Source organism: Colius striatus, chromosome 1, assembly GCF_028858725.1.
Source record: "Colius striatus isolate bColStr4 chromosome 1, bColStr4.1.hap1, whole genome shotgun sequence".
NCBI lineage: Eukaryota > Metazoa > Chordata > Aves > Coliiformes > Coliidae > Colius > Colius striatus.
The window spans coordinates 96,760,792-96,780,084 of NC_084759.1; the positions used below are offsets into that span (position 1 = coordinate 96,760,792).

Here is a 19,293-nt window from a genome sequence, read left to right on the forward strand (position 1 = left end):
TAATCCACTGCAGACAAGAGCATTCACTTCCTTGTAACAAAGCAAGATTTGGTCTGCTGGCACTACCTCATTATATTTTTAGCTCTGATACAGCAAGAAGATGGAACAGAGAAAACATTAGAAGAGAAACTTATACTTTAAAAAAGGAAGAGAAGCTGCTGTGCAAGATTTGACATAGCCTTGTCCCAAGTGTGAGCATTGGACAGCTACACAAGGCAAGGGCAAATGCTACAAAGCCTGATGTGAATGGGCTGGGACATTACCAGGGACATACAAGAGTGGTTTAAATTAGAATTTACTGTTGTTACCTACTATATATTTCTTGACAGAGTCTAAACTACTAGCCTCTGCAATTCATTGACATATAGACAGTAATACCAAGCAAGTAATACATTGTGAATGGAATTTCACTTTTTGCTGAAACTGTAGATATGAGGGGTTGTTGGTTTTACTGTCTGTCAGTCTAACAGGAAATATTGATCCCAGAAGACTGTCAGAGAGGTTCCACTAAGTGCACAGATGTGGACTGTCCCGTAAGGGTTAAAACTTATGCTTCCAGTCCAGAGTGTTTTGCTGAAACATTTAAGTTATGCAGAGCAGCACTCTGTACCAAAGTAAGACAACTTATTGCATTAGTCTGAGGGAGCCTGAAAGCATCCTCTCCAGACTGCAGAATCTTGATCCTGTGAATACAGACTTGCAGGATAGTGTCCTAAGTCAGATGCAACATAGTTGAGAACAGCACACAAGTTCCCATGAGCTGGCAGAGTTAGATTTAATTGCAGTCACGAAAGTTGGCCTACACTAAATTTTAGTGGTTTTTTGCCGGTTATATATTTAAGCTACAGTAGAGCCAAATGCAGGCATGATGTTGAGTGTGAGGGAAGAGCAAGGGAAGGGTGTGCAGTTATGCATCTGCTCTCTCATGTGATGGGGGGTGCCCTGTAGCAAGTGGCATTAATTGGGATGGAGTGTGGACAGAAGAGCTGCTGTCACTTCAGTCTGTTCCCTGTAGGGCTGTCCAAAAGCATTAAAACACAACAGCAGGAAAAAGGTGCTCCAAAAATTAGATTTGTGGGGGAAGAGTTAAACTGACAACATGAATTTTCAAGGATGTGCAAGAAGAAAGTGCAGATGTCTGGTACACTGCAGGAGGCACAAAGCTTCAAAGATGCCAGGCTGAATATGAAAAAAAAAAAAAAGAAAAAGAAGAAAAAGGACCTTTGTGTCGAAAGAAGAAGAGGAAGTGCTAAAAGATGCACTAAGACAGGGCAAAGTGGCAAAACGTTTTGTGTGGGAAATGGATCAGGGAGACAACTGACAAGCTGCAGATACAGATAATGCTCTCCAATGCCTTAAGAACTCAAAGGATGGTGAACGGCAGTGTGTAAGAAAACAGGAAAATTAAGAGAGGTATAGTTATGGGTCAGAGCTGCGGGAGAGAAAGCAACATAAATAAAGGCTAGAAAGAGATGGAAAATGGCTTTTCTATGAGAGAGCTCTGTGGCTGAATCTAGATGCTGGCAACAGTAACTCAGGTGTTGAAGTTCCTCTCTGTCAAAGGCAGCTGTGAAATGAGAAGGTGTGGAGGGCTCTGAATTCAGGTGTGACTCATCTGATTGTAGGTTAGCTACATAAAGTATCATGGTTCACATTCTCATCACTGCACACAGAAAGCCCTATATAATTTTACAATGAATGAAAACAAGATATTATAAAGAATACTATAGAAATTATTTTAAGCAAACTCTAGGTTAATGGAGTCATATTTTGACTTTTTATATTGTCCAACAGATATTATAAGAAAAAATACATGTAATTATTAAATTAGGTAATATTTCTAACAGGAGTAAGAATTAGAGCCCACAGCCACCTGGACTTGTCTCCAAAGCAACAATTTCTTGCTTGTACAGTAGTTACAGTAATTTACAGTATTTGCAGTAATGTAGCATATGTTTAGTAGCCCGTGTAGATAAATGATAAACGAAGGAAGTGGAGATTTGAAGTGGTGCTGGAGGATTTTTTACTGCAGCAGGATCACACAGACAGATTTAAACTGCAGCAGGGTCACGCAGACATATACCTGTCATTGTTTATGCTTGGTTCCTGTATCCTGCTTGTCCTCTGAGCATGCACAGATTCCACCCTAAAAGCTTTACACAAGAGTCTACATTTTTGCCCTTCCAAGCTCAGTGATGTCCCCTCTGCACCAGGATCTGCTCCATCTTCTTTGGACAATCCCCAGAAGAAGTGAGTAACATCCCTTACCTGCTCCAAGCCTCTAAGGAGTCTGCCTCTCCTCTCACTGGCTCTGGTCATATTTTCTTACTTCAAGGCAGCAAGGTGTGCCAGCAGCATTTCTGCTTCCAGCCACTTGCCTGTTTCTGAGCTGAAGGCACAGACAGGGTGGAAAAAGTGCTGCCCTTCTTCCAGCATTGCCCACGTTCTGAAAGAAGAGGTTGCTTGCAGCAGAGCTCAAGAGGCTCTGGCTGTGGCATGGCTTGTTTCCCAGGAAGGAAGGGCAAGGGATGCCTAAAAGCTCTTTTTAGGAGCAAAAGGATTAGCATATCTGAAATTATGAAAGAGTCACCATATGGAGATCTTTCGAGGAGTGTGTATCTACCTGCTCCAGCCACATTATCGGGCTATGGGACTAAGGGAGCTGACCTCTTCCTCTGCCTCCTTCAATCTATTGTTTATAAAGAGGCAAAAAGACAGATTTCTTCTCTTAAATGAATCTATCTTTTGTTTATTTATACTTTCAACTAAAGTACCATTGAACCACACTTCCTTGTGCACAAGGAGAGGCAAATCAATAACCTCATTTAAATGAAATACAAAGCTGCATGCAGCTGAATAATCTATTTCCTAAATGCACGTTTCCTCTTTTCTCTGAAATACTGCAGAGAGCACAGGCTTTCAGAGTCCCCAACCAGCTTAGTGAGGCCTGGTCTCATCATCCAGATCTGAAGGGATCAAGAGAAAATTATGATTATTAATCTGCATTTTCCGATAGTCACTTTGAGATTTCTCTCCATATTCCCTCAGGAGGGTTGATTACCTCATGTAACTGGTGCATGACAGCTAAGGGAGTTTTCCACTGAAACCAGAGCTCTGTTCTCCAAAGTGACCCACTCCACAGGGATCAAGATTACTTGAACTGAGATTTTTGCTAGCAGGGTTTTCATACACAACGTGTTACACCAGCAAAGCTGATGGAAAAAGTTGCAGCTGGATTGACATTCCTGTAGACTACTTGAAAATCTTGGCTGCTGAAGTTTTAAAACTCGAAGATGAGACAAATCATCTGACAAGGAGAGAGATTTAGTGGGGAATTAGATACCAAAAGCAGGAGCTAAACAAAGTTGTGGTTTTCTTAGATTAGAACTGTGGTCTCCAAAGTCTTGCTCAGGATCTGCTTAAGCTCTGTCCTGCTGTACACCAAGGGAGCCTAGCACCTCTTTCCTCTCCAAACCTATAGACAGATAGAAAAATAGAAAATAAGGAACTCTCCAAACTTTCCAAAGACCAGCAGAGCTGAGTTCCTCAAGAAAGCCATAAACACCTGTGAGGGAAAAATCTGGAAGTTACAGCAATCACCTTGAAATACTTTGTAGGTAGAGATTTGGTGCTCTGTCTAGACTAGGTAAGCAATCCCACAAGTCAGTTAAATCTAACTGTTGCAAATTGCAACTTGTTTTATGCATGAATCTTCCACTTATGCTGCACATACTGCATTTAGTCTGATATTGCCTTGTTGTTTGAGGAACTGATTTCAAGAGGTTTAGTTGTAATGGTTAGCCTTCAGTTTATTCTTCTAATACAGCAAAAGTTGACAAAGATTTTACTGCTAAGTAAACTCCTGTCTCATGTTCCTAGTAGCCTAAAATATCTACTCCTTCCTCCAGACCTTTCAAATGAATGTATTGTATGTTTAATCAGGTTTAGGACAGTCATAAAGTAGTTTAAAAAACTTCTATGTTCACTTTCACTATGTGACAAAGAGCAAAATAATTAATTCAGTTCCTACAAAAGTGTGAAAACTAAGTGTCATTGTAGTATACATTACAGGTACAATAATAAATATGAGAATATAAAACCTAATTTCTTGAGTATGCTCCTTCTAGTAACTTGATAGGTAGGCTGAAGCCCACTCTCTGCTAAGAAAAGGCAGGATTAGCTCTAGTCTCACTGCTACTGGAGAAATACCAGTGGCAGATCTTCCCAGATCCTCCAAGCTGGAGAGTGAGAAGATATTCCAATTTCCAGATCTCCTCTCTCTTATTCATTTTATAAAGGTTCTTTTTTTTCCTAGGGAGATGGTCTCTTCTGTCCATCTGGTTCATGCTAAATGGCATCAGATGGTAAAAGCCATAGGTTAAGACATCATTGAAGACCATGGGCGCAAAAAGGATGTGTCAGGAGTAATTCACTCTGAAATTTGGCAATGCACTTCAGTTCCCAAATCTAAATGTAGGTTACCATAGAAGTAAATGTGGCCATTGCCTCAGAAACTTTATTCTGAGCTTGGAAGATACAGAAGCACAGGTATTAGTCAGAGTGGAGTCTTTTAGGGTCCTTACTGTGTAATATCATATTCTGAGACCTCTACTTCTCTGCTATTCTTAGTTATGCTGTCTGGATGAAAGCTAAAGTAGTTACATAAACTTACTCTTGTAGTTGTTCTTTCCCTATTTGGAAGGTTCCCTGAGTGGTGCAAATGCAAGCAGACTTTAAAATTACAAGACTGCTGTCAGGTATGGTACTGTGAAATCCATGCTAGATTTTGAAAGATAATGGTGCTGCCCTAGCTCCCTGGAATCTCTTCTGGAAACAGAAGGAGACAATCACAACTGACTGGGGTCCTGGGCCAACAACTTTGTCCTGCCCTATTGCTTCCAGCTGGACACATATCATAGAATCATAGAATAGCAGGCGTTGAAAGGAATGGATCATCAAGTTCAATCCCCCTGCTCAAGCAGTTCTACTTAGATCAGGTCACTCAGGAACACATCCAGGCAGGTTTTCAAAGCCTCCATAGAAGAAGACTCCACACCGTCCCTGGGCAGCCTGTGCCAGGGCTCCCTCACCCTCACAGTAAAATAGTTTTTCCTTATGTTTAAATGGAACTTCTGGTGTTTCAGCTTCATCCCATTACCCCTTGTCCTGTTGCTAGATACAGCAGAAAAAAAGGGATGCCCCAACCTCCTGATATCCACCATTTAGATCTTTGTAAATATTAATGAGATTGCCCCTCAGTCTCCTCTTCTCTAGACTAAACAGCTCCAGTTCCCACAGCCTTTCCTCATAAAGAAAGATGCTCCAGGGCCTTGATCATCTTGTTGGCCCTGCGCTGTACTCTTTCCAGAAGTTCTCTATCCCTTTTGAGCTGGGGAGCCCAAAACTGGACACAGTACTCCAGATGAGGCCTCACCAGGGCAGAGTAGAGGGTGAAGAGAACCTCCCTTGACCTGCTGGCCACACTTTTCTTGATGCATCCCAGGATGACATTGGTCTTCTTGGCCACGAGGGCACATTACTGGCTCATGTTTAGTTTATTATCAATCAGGACTTCCAGGTCCCTCTCTGCAGAGCTGCTATACAGCAGGTCAATATCCAGCCTGTACTGGTGGATGGAGTTGCTCCTGCTGACGTGCAGGACTCTGCACTTGTCCTTGTTGAACCTCTCTCCAGCTGGTCTAGATCCCACTGAATGGCAGCACAGCCTTCTGGGGTATCAGCCAGTGCTTCCAGTTTGGTGTCATCAGAGAAGTTGCTGAGGGTACACTCTGTCCCCTCATCCTGGTCATTGATGAAGATGTTGAACAAGACTGGCCCCAGAACCCATCCCTGTGGAACCCCACTGGCCACAGGCCTCCAACTCAATTCTGTGCAATTTGATCACCACCCTCTGGGTTCTGCCATTGAGCCAGCTCTTGATCCACCTCACCATCCACTCATCCAATCCTCACTGGCTGAGGTGACTGATGAGGATGTAATGGGAGACAGTGTCAAAAGCCTTGCTGAAGTCAAAGGAGATGACATTTGCTGCTCTCCCCTCATCTAGCCAGCCAGTTATGCCCTTGTAGAAGGCTATCAGGTTGGTCAAACAGGGTTTCCCCTTGGTGAAGCCATGTTGACTCCCCCGATAACTGTATTTTCATATGTTTTTAGCAATATTGAGGATGAGTTGTGCCATCACCTTTCCACGGTTCGAGGTGAGGCTGACCAGCCTGTAGTTTCCTGGGTCAGTAGATATTAGTAACATGCATGTGACACTTAATATTCTCTCTTCCAGCTGTCTGTAGCTTCATAACTTAATTGAATCATTATTGTTAGAGAAAATACAAAAGCAACACATAGATTAATCTTTCCATGGAAGAGTTTCAGTGAGCATTTCTTATGGAACCCTTGGGTGCAGGTTCCTCTGCAAATCCATGGCACCTTCCCAGCAACTGCCATTGTGAACCTGTGTCTTTGTTACAGCAAATAACATTGTAAGCTGAACCTCACTTTTTACATGCAAATGCCTTTGTTTTTCAGGGGTTCTGGTTCTGTTTTCAAAGATATTTCTGTAGCTTTACTTTTGAAATCATTATTGTTCACAGGTATGTGTGTGTCCTTTCAGCTCTGTTTATAGCGTATTACTCAGGAATCAATATTCTTGTAAAAAGTTTTAATCAAAATGTGTTCAGGAGGCAAAGACTCCTCTCAGGCCACTCTTCTCATTTGTGTTAGGAAAGCAATAATAGCGCTCACTTGGATTAACTAGCTGGATACCCAACAGCAGTGTAGCTACAGCAACATAACTAGTTAATGCTTCCTAGGTATCCAGGATACATACATTATAATCATTCTGCTTAATGGATCTGTCTAGTTAATGCAAAGTTGTATTTTAAGGAATTATATGTCTTAGAATTTTCCTGGTTCTCCACTGCCTTACCATTTCTACACAAGCATATTGCAGTTTATATCTTCTGATAATAGAAGTGCAATTACTTGACATCAGCTTAATTCTTCTTAAGCTAGAATTAAAATTGTAGTGAATCAACAACTTAAATCTGAGTGTTTCTATCTTCCTATTTACATTTATCAGTACAATCTTGTGATAGTATTAATATAACACTGTGGACTACTGCAACTTTCCTGTAGAGGACCAAATAAATTGAGGCATACCGAGGTTTACCTTTGTTCAAACCACATTTGTATAAGCTGGTGGCTGGTCTGTACGCCTTATAAAGTAATTGGGTTATTGCAGTACAGCTTCAGCTCAAAAGAGACTTGCATCAGAAAAATCCTGAGTGGCACCTCCTTCCTGTGGAAGGAACCTTACATACAGGAACCCAACAGCTCCAGCAAGCAGAATGAGTCCATCTTGGTCAGCTTGGGAAGGCAATGTGCAAAAGTTTCCATTGATGCTACCATGTATCACTTTCTGTGCATAAGGAGGGAACAAACATCAGTCTCCGGGATTGCTAGATTGCTCATTTCCACAGGTAATGAAATATCTCTAAGATATAGAATAGAAGATAATTAATAAAATAAAAATTTAAAAATTAAAAAGGCAATTTTGACAGGTAAATTCAGTGGAGCATTTCAATAAAATACTTGCCTTCTCATTTGATTTTTAGTGGCTGGAAATGGATTGGTTGTTTGCGGTGAACACCAAACTGTTTTTATTATCTATTGCAGTTCAAAAAGTTCATGGTTGTTCCTTTTTTTTATGTGATGAATTGCCATGCACAATCACAAAATTGATTTTCAGAAAATTTTGCCATGAAAGAGAATTTTGGCAAGCCAAATCACACTATTTCCCCATCTTTCAAACAACTATTCAGGCACTGCTGGAAGTATCATAAAATACTATTAATAGCAAATGCTTACATTACTGTGATCAAGACTGAATAACATTTAACCTTTGTCTGTGTTAGTGTCCTAATAATGAATTCTTCAGTAGTTTTCTAGCTCATAATTCGTCCTGCATATCAACACAGAGAGGTCAAAATGTTTGCATCATGGTAATAACACACGTAGAGACAACAACAAGTGTCGGTGATACTTTGCTGAAACAGTAGAGCATCCTGTTATACACCATCAGGAGTGGTTTATATGTAAGCATTCCCAATGATTTTTTGAGAGTGGCTGAGGGAAAAAACACAACCTTTCAGAAGTTTTTTGCAACGTGAGAGCTGGGAAGAAAAACTTCATTCTCTTCCAGGTGGCCAGTCAGCACGCATTTAAATGCCATCCTTACCTTGAACACCTTCAAAAGATCTAACTCAAAAATTAGTTGAGACTAGAAATCCTTTTATCCTCATTGTTCTGACAGCCTCCTGCAGACCTCCTTTCAACAAATGGAACAAAAAGCATTTATAGAAGCTTTCTTCTTGTTGGTTTTCTTGCTTAGTTCAGTGAACACTCACTAGTGTCTTGTTCTCATATGATAATACAGAATAAAAAAAACTTGCACTTAAGAACTTTTCCCAACAAATTCTGTTGTCTGATAGTAAATTCTAGTTTAATGCTTGCAGACTGAAGAATTTCACTTTTAAAAACCAGCTTCTCTCTATTGTTAGTGATTTCTTTTTCGTCCTAGAAGTTTTGCAATCTTTGATCTCTTTCCTAAGTAGAGTGATAAAGACAGAATTTAAATTCATTAGCATACTTTTTGCTCCTGAAGGAAAAAGGAGATTTTATTGTAATGAAGTTTTTATGACCTGTAACATATTGTTTGAGTTTAAGTCATGGTTTTCGAAAGATAGTGCAGTACACTGACAATACTCAGAGTAAAATATATTCTCCTTTCAATCTCTTTCAACAGATTCTCTCCATGGGAATGATGACTGAATACTATCACTACTTTTTTACAACATTGGTAAGGAACACTAGGGATCTGGGGGTGAATTTTCCCTTTTGCAGAAAGATGATTAAAAATACCCACTTTTTCTGTATGACCTTTGTTGCCATTATTCAAGGAAGCTCCTGGAGAACGAGTACTAATGCTTCTTCATCATATCATAACTCATAACTTTGTAAGGAAGCTGTTCTTCAGTGTTTGTGAGGCTGGTTAACACTTTAATACAATGAAATTTTATTGCAGTATTGTGTTTAAAGGTGGAGACAGTGGTACAGATGGATCAAGGTGAACCAAAACAATGAATGAATGACTTTGCACCAGGGTCAAGAACCACAGGTGGCATCGTTCATTGCTAAGATGTTTAATTTACTTTTAAAAACACAAAACCATAGATATTAAAAAATCACCTGGGAAATTTTATAGTAAATGAAAACCCCTAAATTTTCTTTTCTGTTACAAATAAATACTTATTTCAGCACCTTTTCCCTATATTTTAACTTATATGCTATGCAAGGCCCACTTGCATTGTAGATTAGAAAGATGGCAAAGAGAAAATATTGCTAGAACAGTCCTACAAGGCTGGATTATAACTTGTGCATCATCTTGTTCTTTATTTCCTTTCTATATAAAATTTTATGTGGAAGTGAAAAATCGTTTTGAATCCAGTAGTCAATTCATTAGTCAGAAAAGGCTCTCTAGCTGTTTAGAACTTGAAGCAGCAGCTTGAAATAGTTCTCTATGATGCCAATTTAAAACCCAAGAAAAAAGTGAAAATTTAGGATTTGATGTGGAATTTACAGTTTAATGTAATAAACAATAAAATACATAGTATTACATAAAACAGTAAACATTATAAAAAACATTAATGAGATAGGATAGAGCACATATTAGAACAAGTGGTAAGCATGCTGGTGATATCTTGGTGGTGAGGTATGTAAATGTTGACATTTTGAGGGTTATTTTGGTAATAAGCCATGACAATCACCATTTGTTGTTTTACTGGCTTGTTTGGATCAGCAAAAAGTTGTTGTGAAAAACAGCCATCAGGCTTGGAGAAGAAGTTATCATATTTTCACTACATACAGCTGTGAGGTGTGCCACACAATTATATCACTTAGAATATCCATTGTTTTCTTCCCCTGTAAACACTGAGCACTGAAGCACATGGACTTACTGTGTACTGGCCTGACACGTCCTTTAGACATACTGGCAGCTAGTCACCTGAAGGACGCAAAGCAGGAGAAAAATTGGATTCATAAGTACTAAAGGTGTCTCACTCTCAACGTCTCTCAGAATTTTCCTTCCCTGAGTTGAGAAATAAGTTTGACATTGGCCAGTTAATTCCTCATGTTGGTTTGTCAGAGCTGTAATACCGTTAAGAGGACTGCTATAAATTAAAATTAGATACTGCTCTGCAGGTTGGTTGCAAAATAGTGTTGTTGCAGGGAACTGATTTATACATTCCAAAAGGAGATATGTGGCTTGTCATAAATTTCACACAGCTTTGGTTTATTCAGATTTGTAACTGAAGCGATCATGGCTAGGCTTTGAGGGCAAGCAGAGCGTTCACAGAGAAAAAAAATCCAGCACTTGAGCTTTGGATTGAAAACTGAATACAATTTTGGCCTAATTGTAGCTTCTGAAAATTTTAATTTAAAAATACTACATCTGGTTTTGCTTTTTTTTTTCTGAATGGTGATTTAGGATCTATTTGCATTAGACCTGGAGCCCTATAGATACAGTGGAGTGAATATGACAGGGTTTCGCCTGCTCAACATCGAGAACCCACAAGTTTCATCAGTCATTGAGAAATGGTCAATGGAACGTTTACAGGCACCACCAAAACCAGAGACTGGCCTCCTCGATGGCATGATGACTGTAAGTGAACCACCACTTCACAATGCTGTTCTAGCAGATTAGAACCGATCCCAGTACTGCTTTATTTCACAGTGCAAATGCTGAAGCAGTACTCCCCCTAAACAGACTTCCTTTTATTTGCCTGTACACAGAAGTGCCTTAGCCCTGTGAACCAGTAGTGTACTCATCTGGGTGATAAACCACTCCCAGGCAGATCTAGAGATGAGTGACAATTCTCCGTCATGGTGCCGTTCAGCTAACATCATTCGTCTTATTGTTGTCAAATGTACATAATGCTGCCTCATTTCTCTAATCATGTTCTGCACAGAGTGAAGAACATAACATGAAATAAAAACTTTCAGAGCAGGGATATGATTTATAACCTGCAGGGAAAGATATTGTACATGTGGACAGGTAATAGCATTTTTAAATTGGAAAAGTGCCCTTTCTCCGTTTCCATCATCTATAGCAATTCTGGCTTTTAAGATATAATTTAAAGATAAATGAAAGGTATCATCAAGCCAGGAAATTAGGATTTCATCCCTACCACTCCCCCAAGAAGTAAAGGAAGGAATAGCAGCAATTAGATGGATAGCGTGACTCCATTCAGTTTTGTGGGGTGAAGGGTTGCCATCTTTTTGCAACACGGGATAATGCATCTCATGTACTGAGTGGAGTTCAAAGTAATATGAAATAGATTTTACTGCAAATGATTGCAAGGAAAAATTCAAAACATCTTGATACTCTGAAGAGAAATGCATTACATGTGCTACCACTAGCATTTCAAAAAATTGTTGCTTGTTCAGTCAGTGGGCTCATTCGTGCACAGAACAGGGGAGAAAGCTGTCCCTGGGAACTTCTGATGTGAATGCATAAGACCTGCAAGAACAGCTATTCACCTGCATTCACCTAACTGTAAAACTAAGAAAAACAAAGATCTTACTGGACTCTTATGCTCCTCTTTGCATCTCTGTAATATCTTAGTGTCCTTGATGTTCTGAAACATCATGAGCACCAAGTAGTCTCTTCCTAGTTGGCTGTAATCATCTAAATATTCATAACAAGCTTTGCTTATTCAGTTTGATGGAAAGCTACAATATCTTTATATTTCATTAGATGATAAGGCTATGATAAGGTGCACAGTATAAGGAGGTCAGGGTTACACATCCTCGTGTTAAATCTGGATTTCTCCCTTTTAATTCATGTTGAATTGTTTTCCCCAATGTCAGATTGTGGGAAGTGAGCAGAGCATGATCAAGACGGTTTTGAGTTCAAGTCCCACTTCATGCCCTAATTGCAGATGAGGACAGTTTTCTAATGAGACCTTTGATTTTCCTTGCAATAATTTAAATAGAATTTGAAAATCCTGGACTCGATACCTTTCTTCTCGTGGACAAATACAGACAACAACATAAGATGGTTTAGGTGAAAATTAGGTGAACTTTTCTTACTTCATGCAACCTCAAACCCTAAAACAGAACAAATGTGAAGGGCTAATAAAAGGGCTAAATAAAAGGCTAAGGGAGATAATATAATCTCCCCATTGTTGCACGGCAAGATGGATGGGTTACACAAGCATGAGATTCCAATGACCAAGTCTGGCAATGCTGCCAATGCTGCCAATGTGCAAACACTGCAGGATGCATGATGTTATGAAGTAAAAACATTGGTGATCCCAGATAGGAGTCCCAAGTGAGGTGCACTGAAGCATTTTCACCAAGTATCTCCAGAGTCTCTAGACCTGGGACACAGGCAGACTGGGACTCCACTGAGCAAGTAAAGTTTGATCCTGATTGTTCAAGTCCTTGGTCTGACCTAAAGCTGATCTGAAGTCCATTGATATCAATGTGCAACTTTCAATTGATTTTGAGGGAATTTGGATTAGGCCTTTAGTCTCCAGGTCCACTTGCAACAATTACCTATTTTAAAACAGTTGACACTGAGAACTGTTATTGTCTCCTCCTGCTTAATTCACCATTCATAATGTTTGCTCTGATTGTGGAAGAATTGTTTTGGGCAGATCCTGACTAGCATATCAAGAGCTGTAGTATATTAAGATTTGTTGATAAATTCAGATCACATTTGATTTCCAACAAAAACCTCCAATGCTGATAAGACTGATGCTGTTGTAATTTGGTTAGGTAAATGAAACAGACAAGGAATCAAATCTATTAATTTCCCAAAGGAATTTAATGGAAAAGGAATAAAAAATGGATTAGCTTTGCAGTTAATATAAATGAGCCCAGTTTCTTGACTGCAGAGTTAGTACTTTTTTTCTAAGGCCCCTGTTTAATTATTAAGTAGCTTTACAAGAAGAGTAAGGACTTCACTTTTACAGCATTCCTGTGCATTAAATGAAACACAGCCATATCCACTTTACACATGAGAACGCTGAAGCACAATGGAGGTAAAGGCAATAGTTTTCTAAAACTTCCCAGTGATAAAGGACAGTGAGATCTCAGTTTGAGACCTATCAGCCATGCTTTTAAACCAATAAACCCATTCTCAAGAGAAACACAGGTGTATACACAGCATCTACTAATTTTAGTAATGTTTAAGTATCTAAGGGCTGTATTCATCTGCCCTTAGACAACTAGAAATTAGATGTGTAAGTCCAACTGAATCACCAAAAAAGACATCTCAAAAGGACAATTCACTTCTCAAAGACAATATGGGAGGCATGGCAGGGGAACATCTCTAAACAAATTTCAGTGAGATCATTTCATACATATGTCAAAACCCAAGATATTTGAATGCAGTAGACACTTAGAGACAGTAAATACCATTATGATGGTATTTACTTCCCTGGAAAGCAGGGTCTGCCTACCCTTTGAGGAGAAAATGGTCAAACAAGTGCCATGAGCACTTGTTGAGCAGCGACAGGGAGCTAGCACAGGACCCACATGGGCAGTTATCCCATATGCCCCCATGCCATGCTGCCATGCCACCCTAAGCTGCAGCCTGGGCAGAGACTGGCTTGGATACCTCCATGGTGCTTACAAATGACACATCTGGAGATACTGGGAGTCTTCAGCAAATCCCATGAGGAAACTGTAGAAGACCAAATACTGCAAAGTGCTTGGTCCTAGGACATGCCTGGAAGATGAGATCTGGGCTACTGTATCGCCTGAGGCTTCTTGAAACTCCTCTCTGTGTGTTTCTTCCTGTACTGGACTTCCTGACTCCTCTCTTCCTGTAGCTACCCAGTGTAGTTTTCTTCCCAATGCTTACCTGAAAATACTCTGAAATTAATACAAGCTGCAAAAAAGATTTGATTCTTTTGCTTCTCAGATTTCTGTAAAAAGCCAAGTAGTGGCTTTTTCCATAACAATAGCCCAAGGAAATGGTTCTTAGTAGAGAAAAGCAGGGACCAGGCACAAAGATGTACATTAAAGAAAGCTTTTCTATTTTTTTTTCACACAGACAGAAGCAGCTCTGATGTACGATGCTGTTTACATGGTAGCAGTGGCCTCCCAGCGTGCCTCCCAAATGACTGTCAGCTCCCTGCAGTGCCACAGACACAAGCCATGGCGTTTTGGACCCAGATTTATGAATCTGATAAAAGAGGCAAGTGTAGACCATCTGCTTATGGTCAGCATATTCCCTCCTTTCTTCTTTACCACACTGGCTTATGTTGTTCCTCTTTGTTGCATGCTATGCTCTTGTTTCTGGCACTTAGATGCCTGACTCTTCTTCACCTTTTAGCAGAGGAACATTGATTTACAGACAAAAGATATGCCTGCATTTTGGTGAAGACTTTATCTGGTCTTTGAAAAAAAGGAAACTGAGGTATGATAAAATCTCAGACTAACACATCATAAGGCTGCCCATATATTTTTTTTTTGCTTGTTTGATGTTATGGTTATGCTATTATGATTGTAGGTAATTTCTAAAAATATGTAATAACTAACAAGAAGCCATCCTAGAAATGGAAAGAAAAGCAAAGCAAATCTGTAGCTCTGTCCTCGTTTCACCACTTAATCCCTATTGTTCTGCAAATTGTTTGATCAGTAATCAATATCCAGAAAATATTTCAGCCCGTGTTTCAAAAGAGGTAAATTGCTTCAGGGAGTCATGCACTATTTGTCTCACAAGAATGCAGCATTGAGCTAGCTTGATCCACAAGTGTTTTTTAAAATGTACATTTTAGCTGAAATACCTTCACTTTTCAAAAAATTCAATTTTTATTTTGAATTTTCAAATGGAAAGTTTTCCTTCAGGGAAGCACGTGGAAATGAAAATTGGAAATTATATGGAGTTTCCTATCGATATTTCATTTTTACCCCCAGTTCTTGTCCATGACAGTGTGATTCCTATCAAAGCCACATTTATTAGCACTTGTGTAGGTGGAACAGGACCTGTAGGCAGAGGTACAAGGTAAGTGTTGGCAGCACATTGGGGCATACACCTGAATTCAGAAATGCAGTAGGAGCAAACTGAAAGACATTTGGTGGTTACAGAACATGTAGAAGAGCTGTCATCACCTTTCTAAGTAAATTTTTCAGAATTGCCACAGGAGATACATGTCATGATGATTCACCTACACAGAAAGCTTTGAAAGTTAATGAAACAGTACTCTCCACACAGCTTTTCTAATGAATTTTAAGGTTTCCGTGTAAGCTTCTTTCTTTGAAAGTATAACCCAGAACTCAGAGATCCAACTTAAGGAAGCTTTGAGATACCTTCTTTATTGCAACACAATCACGAGGACATCCAGAGTAGTCATGGAAGCAGTACCAGTGGAGATTATTTCTCTTACACTGACATCAGCCATGCTGCATCCAGCTTCTCCAGTGGGGAGGTGGTAGGAAGACTGTAGCAGGAACAGTAAAGATTAAATTCTCCCACCCTTCTAATTTCATTTAAGTGGGAACCTTTGCAAACACATTTGTAGTTCCCTAGTTCATGTTAGGATCTGGTTTACTCTACAAGGGTAAATGAAATTTACAAATTATTAATCAAGCAAATAGGTATAGAGAAAAAAAGTCAAGCAGATAGTTTGGGACCACATAAATGCAAGGTCCCTTCCAACTCCTACCATTCTGTGATTGTGTGATGTGATATGGGCAGTCTCTGAAGGCATTTTACAGACTGAAGACAAATATTTTGTACTTCAGTCTAAATAAACAACTTTCAAAGTTGCCTGCAATGAGTCCTGCAGGTGCTAGAGCTTACCAAGTGCTTCCATAGTTCTATGGTGGATTTTTGCATTTTATTTTAGTCATGATAAGCCCTGCAGTCATCTGATTTGCTTTGTGCGTCAATGCTATAAAATGCCACGCTGATGGTAATAGAAAGGATCTCAGAACCTGCCTGGACTTGAGCAGAGGTTAAGGTGGAAAGCCTCTGACTTCTGTAGCAGCTCATAAGCTGCTTCTCTGTTTACTCAGAAGATGGCAAGTTAAATTTTTTTCAGTCTGTCACTGTCCTATTGGGAGGTCAACGTGCAGGACATAACTGGTCCTCAGGTACACAAGAGTTAGCTTTTTCTTTAATGCAGCTGTAAAGTGGACATTCTAGAACAAAATAGTACCTTTTGATGCACACTGATCAGAATGAGTGTGCCTTGGAGTTGACCTCTGAAGTTTCAGAGTACATGATGGCTAGTTTAATGTGTGAATACTCTTCTCTTGGCCTTAGAACTGCAAGTCCACCAGTTAACACCAGTAGCAGGACAATTGCCTATTTTTCTTAATCACCAACACTTGAAGTGCTACCAGCAAAAACTATAGGAGAAAAGGACTAGCAAAAAAAAAAAACCACTCTAAGGCTACAGAATAATGAATTACTACAACAAAAAGAGTAATTTTCTATGCTCTAAAAATCTCATGAGCTAATGCTGATTCTATGAAACATTTAGAAACTTGTAGAGAAGGGCAAGCCTGACTAAAGCCGGCCAGGCCTGAGGACAGCTTTGAGGTCAGAGAGGTCATCAGCTATCTCCCACAAAGGGGAATATTACATAAAATACACTGTCTAGGATCAAGACTTTTCTACAATAGCTCATTAAGATCTTTATAATGAAAAATAAATCCTTGACAGAAGCTTTTGTCTCTCAGTGACCTAATGTCATTCATGTCCAAATGATATTTTAATCTCTTAGCCCTATAGAAGCATTTGCAGGGAGCAAATTCCCAGAATCTTTTCTTCCAAACTCCAAAACAAGACATTTAAGCAAATCATAGCCTTGTTCTCTAGAGAAAGAGATCTCTCCACCAGCATAATTAGGAAGTCTGGGAAACAGAGGTGTTATAATTTCCAGACTGATAAGACCTGAATCACTGAAAAAAGTCTTCATAATCATCTGAGCTGAACCACTTCTTCATGTAGACTAATGACTATAGAAGTCAACAAGATGGTTGAACCTGGTTATACAGAGTCTACTAGGACTGTATGTCTTTCAAGTCTTTGGCTCAACTTATTTGTAAGAGTTCTTCTGAGTAAAAATGATTCTGTGCATTAGTCACTTCCTAGCCCATACCAGCTGTATACCTACCTCACCTGTGCTGAGAGTGTTCAAATAATTTAGAAACTCCATCTGTCCTGAGATATCTGCTATATGTACTCTTATTCTAGACCTGGTTGATCTACAATAAGAAAGCAGTAGATTTCCCTGTTTTCTCCCTTTTTTTTGGTGCTGTTTTACAGATCTCAGATGTTGAGTTTTTTTTCAGCACAAAATTGTTTTAAAATTTCTATCCTTTAAATCTCTGAACTGTTTGACATATACCGAGAACTTTAGATGGATATCAAGTTTCTACACTCTCATTCTGATCCACCAGTGCAGGTGAAATCTACCAGTTAGCTTTTCTTTCAGCACAGAGGTAGCAAGCAATCATCTTTGGGGCTGTTAGACTTCCTGGGAATCTCCAGTGTAGGGAACAGGAGACAGAATTAATGAGTTGATGATGCCATGATCACATTCAGATTGATCTTGTCCAAATTTCACCAGCTGATGAACATTTTGAGAAAGTAACAGGAATGCACAAAGTTGAGTATTAATTTAAAATAAGACAGAAGGGAAAGTAATCCATCTGTAGAGTTACTCGAATTTTTTAATTGTTAAATTTGGCAGCATGTCCAAAAACAGGAGCACAAAACATCTTGTCAGAGAAAGGAACATCTCTTTTCTGTCATCTTTTATTACTATCAAGGACAACATGTAAGAGTATTTTCAGGGGAATAAAATTGTACAGAGTGGAACAGGAACAAAGTGGTGAGCAAAACAAAGCTCTGGATGTCAGAGGACCCAAGAAGTCTCCCTCTTCTCTACTGTTTGGGGAAGAATCTGTGTGTCAGTCACCCAATCCTTCTCCTGCACAGAAATCTCTTTGTACCTCACTAGGGAAAGATGACAATATATCAACTCCAAAACATAAAATAGCATCTCTTCTGCTTCATCTTTCTTATTGTGTTTTAGTGTTGAACCAAGTACAGCATCTGTAGGTAGTGTCTGCAGCAATTTTCTGGGCTCTGATGCTGCATTTAGTTAATTCAAAGAAAAGTGGTTATTCACTTTGGCAGAACTTCTCTCACTAGATAATTTGATATTAGGACAAGTAACTTTTTTCATTTACTTTTTAAAATCTTACTTGTTGTCAATGGATGATTTTCTGATATGTCTATTACTGTCTGTTACTTTGAATTGAAAACTCTTATTTAAAAGAGCAAACAAAACAACTGGTAGACTTGCATTCCATGAAGATTTGTTAGAAAATAAAGATTAACTTTCCAAAAAGATAATGTATGGCTGAAGTTAATGTCAACAGGGATTCCTTTTCTGAAATCAAATTTCAAATGGGAAATCACTTAATTTATGGAATGATGAATAGAATGCAAAATTATGTTTTTGGAATTTACATATTAAGAATAACTACATGTTGGATTGATAAAAAATTATTGCAAGTTTCCAATACTGTGATAACTAAAATCAAAACAAGAAATATGACAAAAAGTTTACATATATGTTTTCTTCCACTCCATTTTTACATTCTCAAATATTACCTGGAAAGTAGATTTGTTTATAAAGAATGAGCAAGGTTTACTACAAAGTGATTTTATCTAAATATATGGAGGATATTTTTATATTTACTACACAAAACCTGTTTTTTTGGAACATATTTTATGTACCTTGGCCTACTGAAATCACTCATCATTTACTCCACATTGACATTTTTTTATAAGTGTTAATCCATGGCCTAAACTGAATGATACTTCCTTGTACTGGAAAAGCTCCCAAGAGCCCCAGTCACATCACCATTGAGCCATTCACTGTGCACAGTCTTTGCTTCAGGAGCTTACAAGATAACTGTTAAATGCAGATGATTTGGCACTTAGAACCATTGAAACAATCTGCTCCTCAATCACATAATCTCCTACACACTCATTCACAGATTCACTAGCACTTGGGACCCATTATCTCAGGTGGAAATGACATGGTGCTTTGCACCACAGCAAGACTCCACAGGATCCTTCTTATCCTTATTGTTCCATAAGTCAATGTCACTGTAATAGGACAACAGCTCAGTTGAGGAGGACATTTCTCACTCAAGATGATAGGTGAGACTGATAGAGCCTTG

General features: G+C 39.1%; 1 protein-coding gene across 1 annotated transcript in view; it reads left to right on the forward strand.

The window, feature by feature from the left end:
• The window catches only part of GRIK1 (glutamate ionotropic receptor kainate type subunit 1), a 166,895-nt gene that overhangs the window by 101,778 nt on the left and 45,824 nt on the right, over positions 1–19,293 (forward strand). The window contains exons 5-7 of the mRNA XM_061988655.1: positions 8,822–8,875; positions 10,562–10,735; positions 14,138–14,281. Of these exons, the coding sequence (XP_061844639.1) occupies positions 8,822–8,875; positions 10,562–10,735; positions 14,138–14,281 (372 nt within the window). The remainder of the gene's footprint in view (positions 1–8,821; positions 8,876–10,561; positions 10,736–14,137; positions 14,282–19,293) is intronic.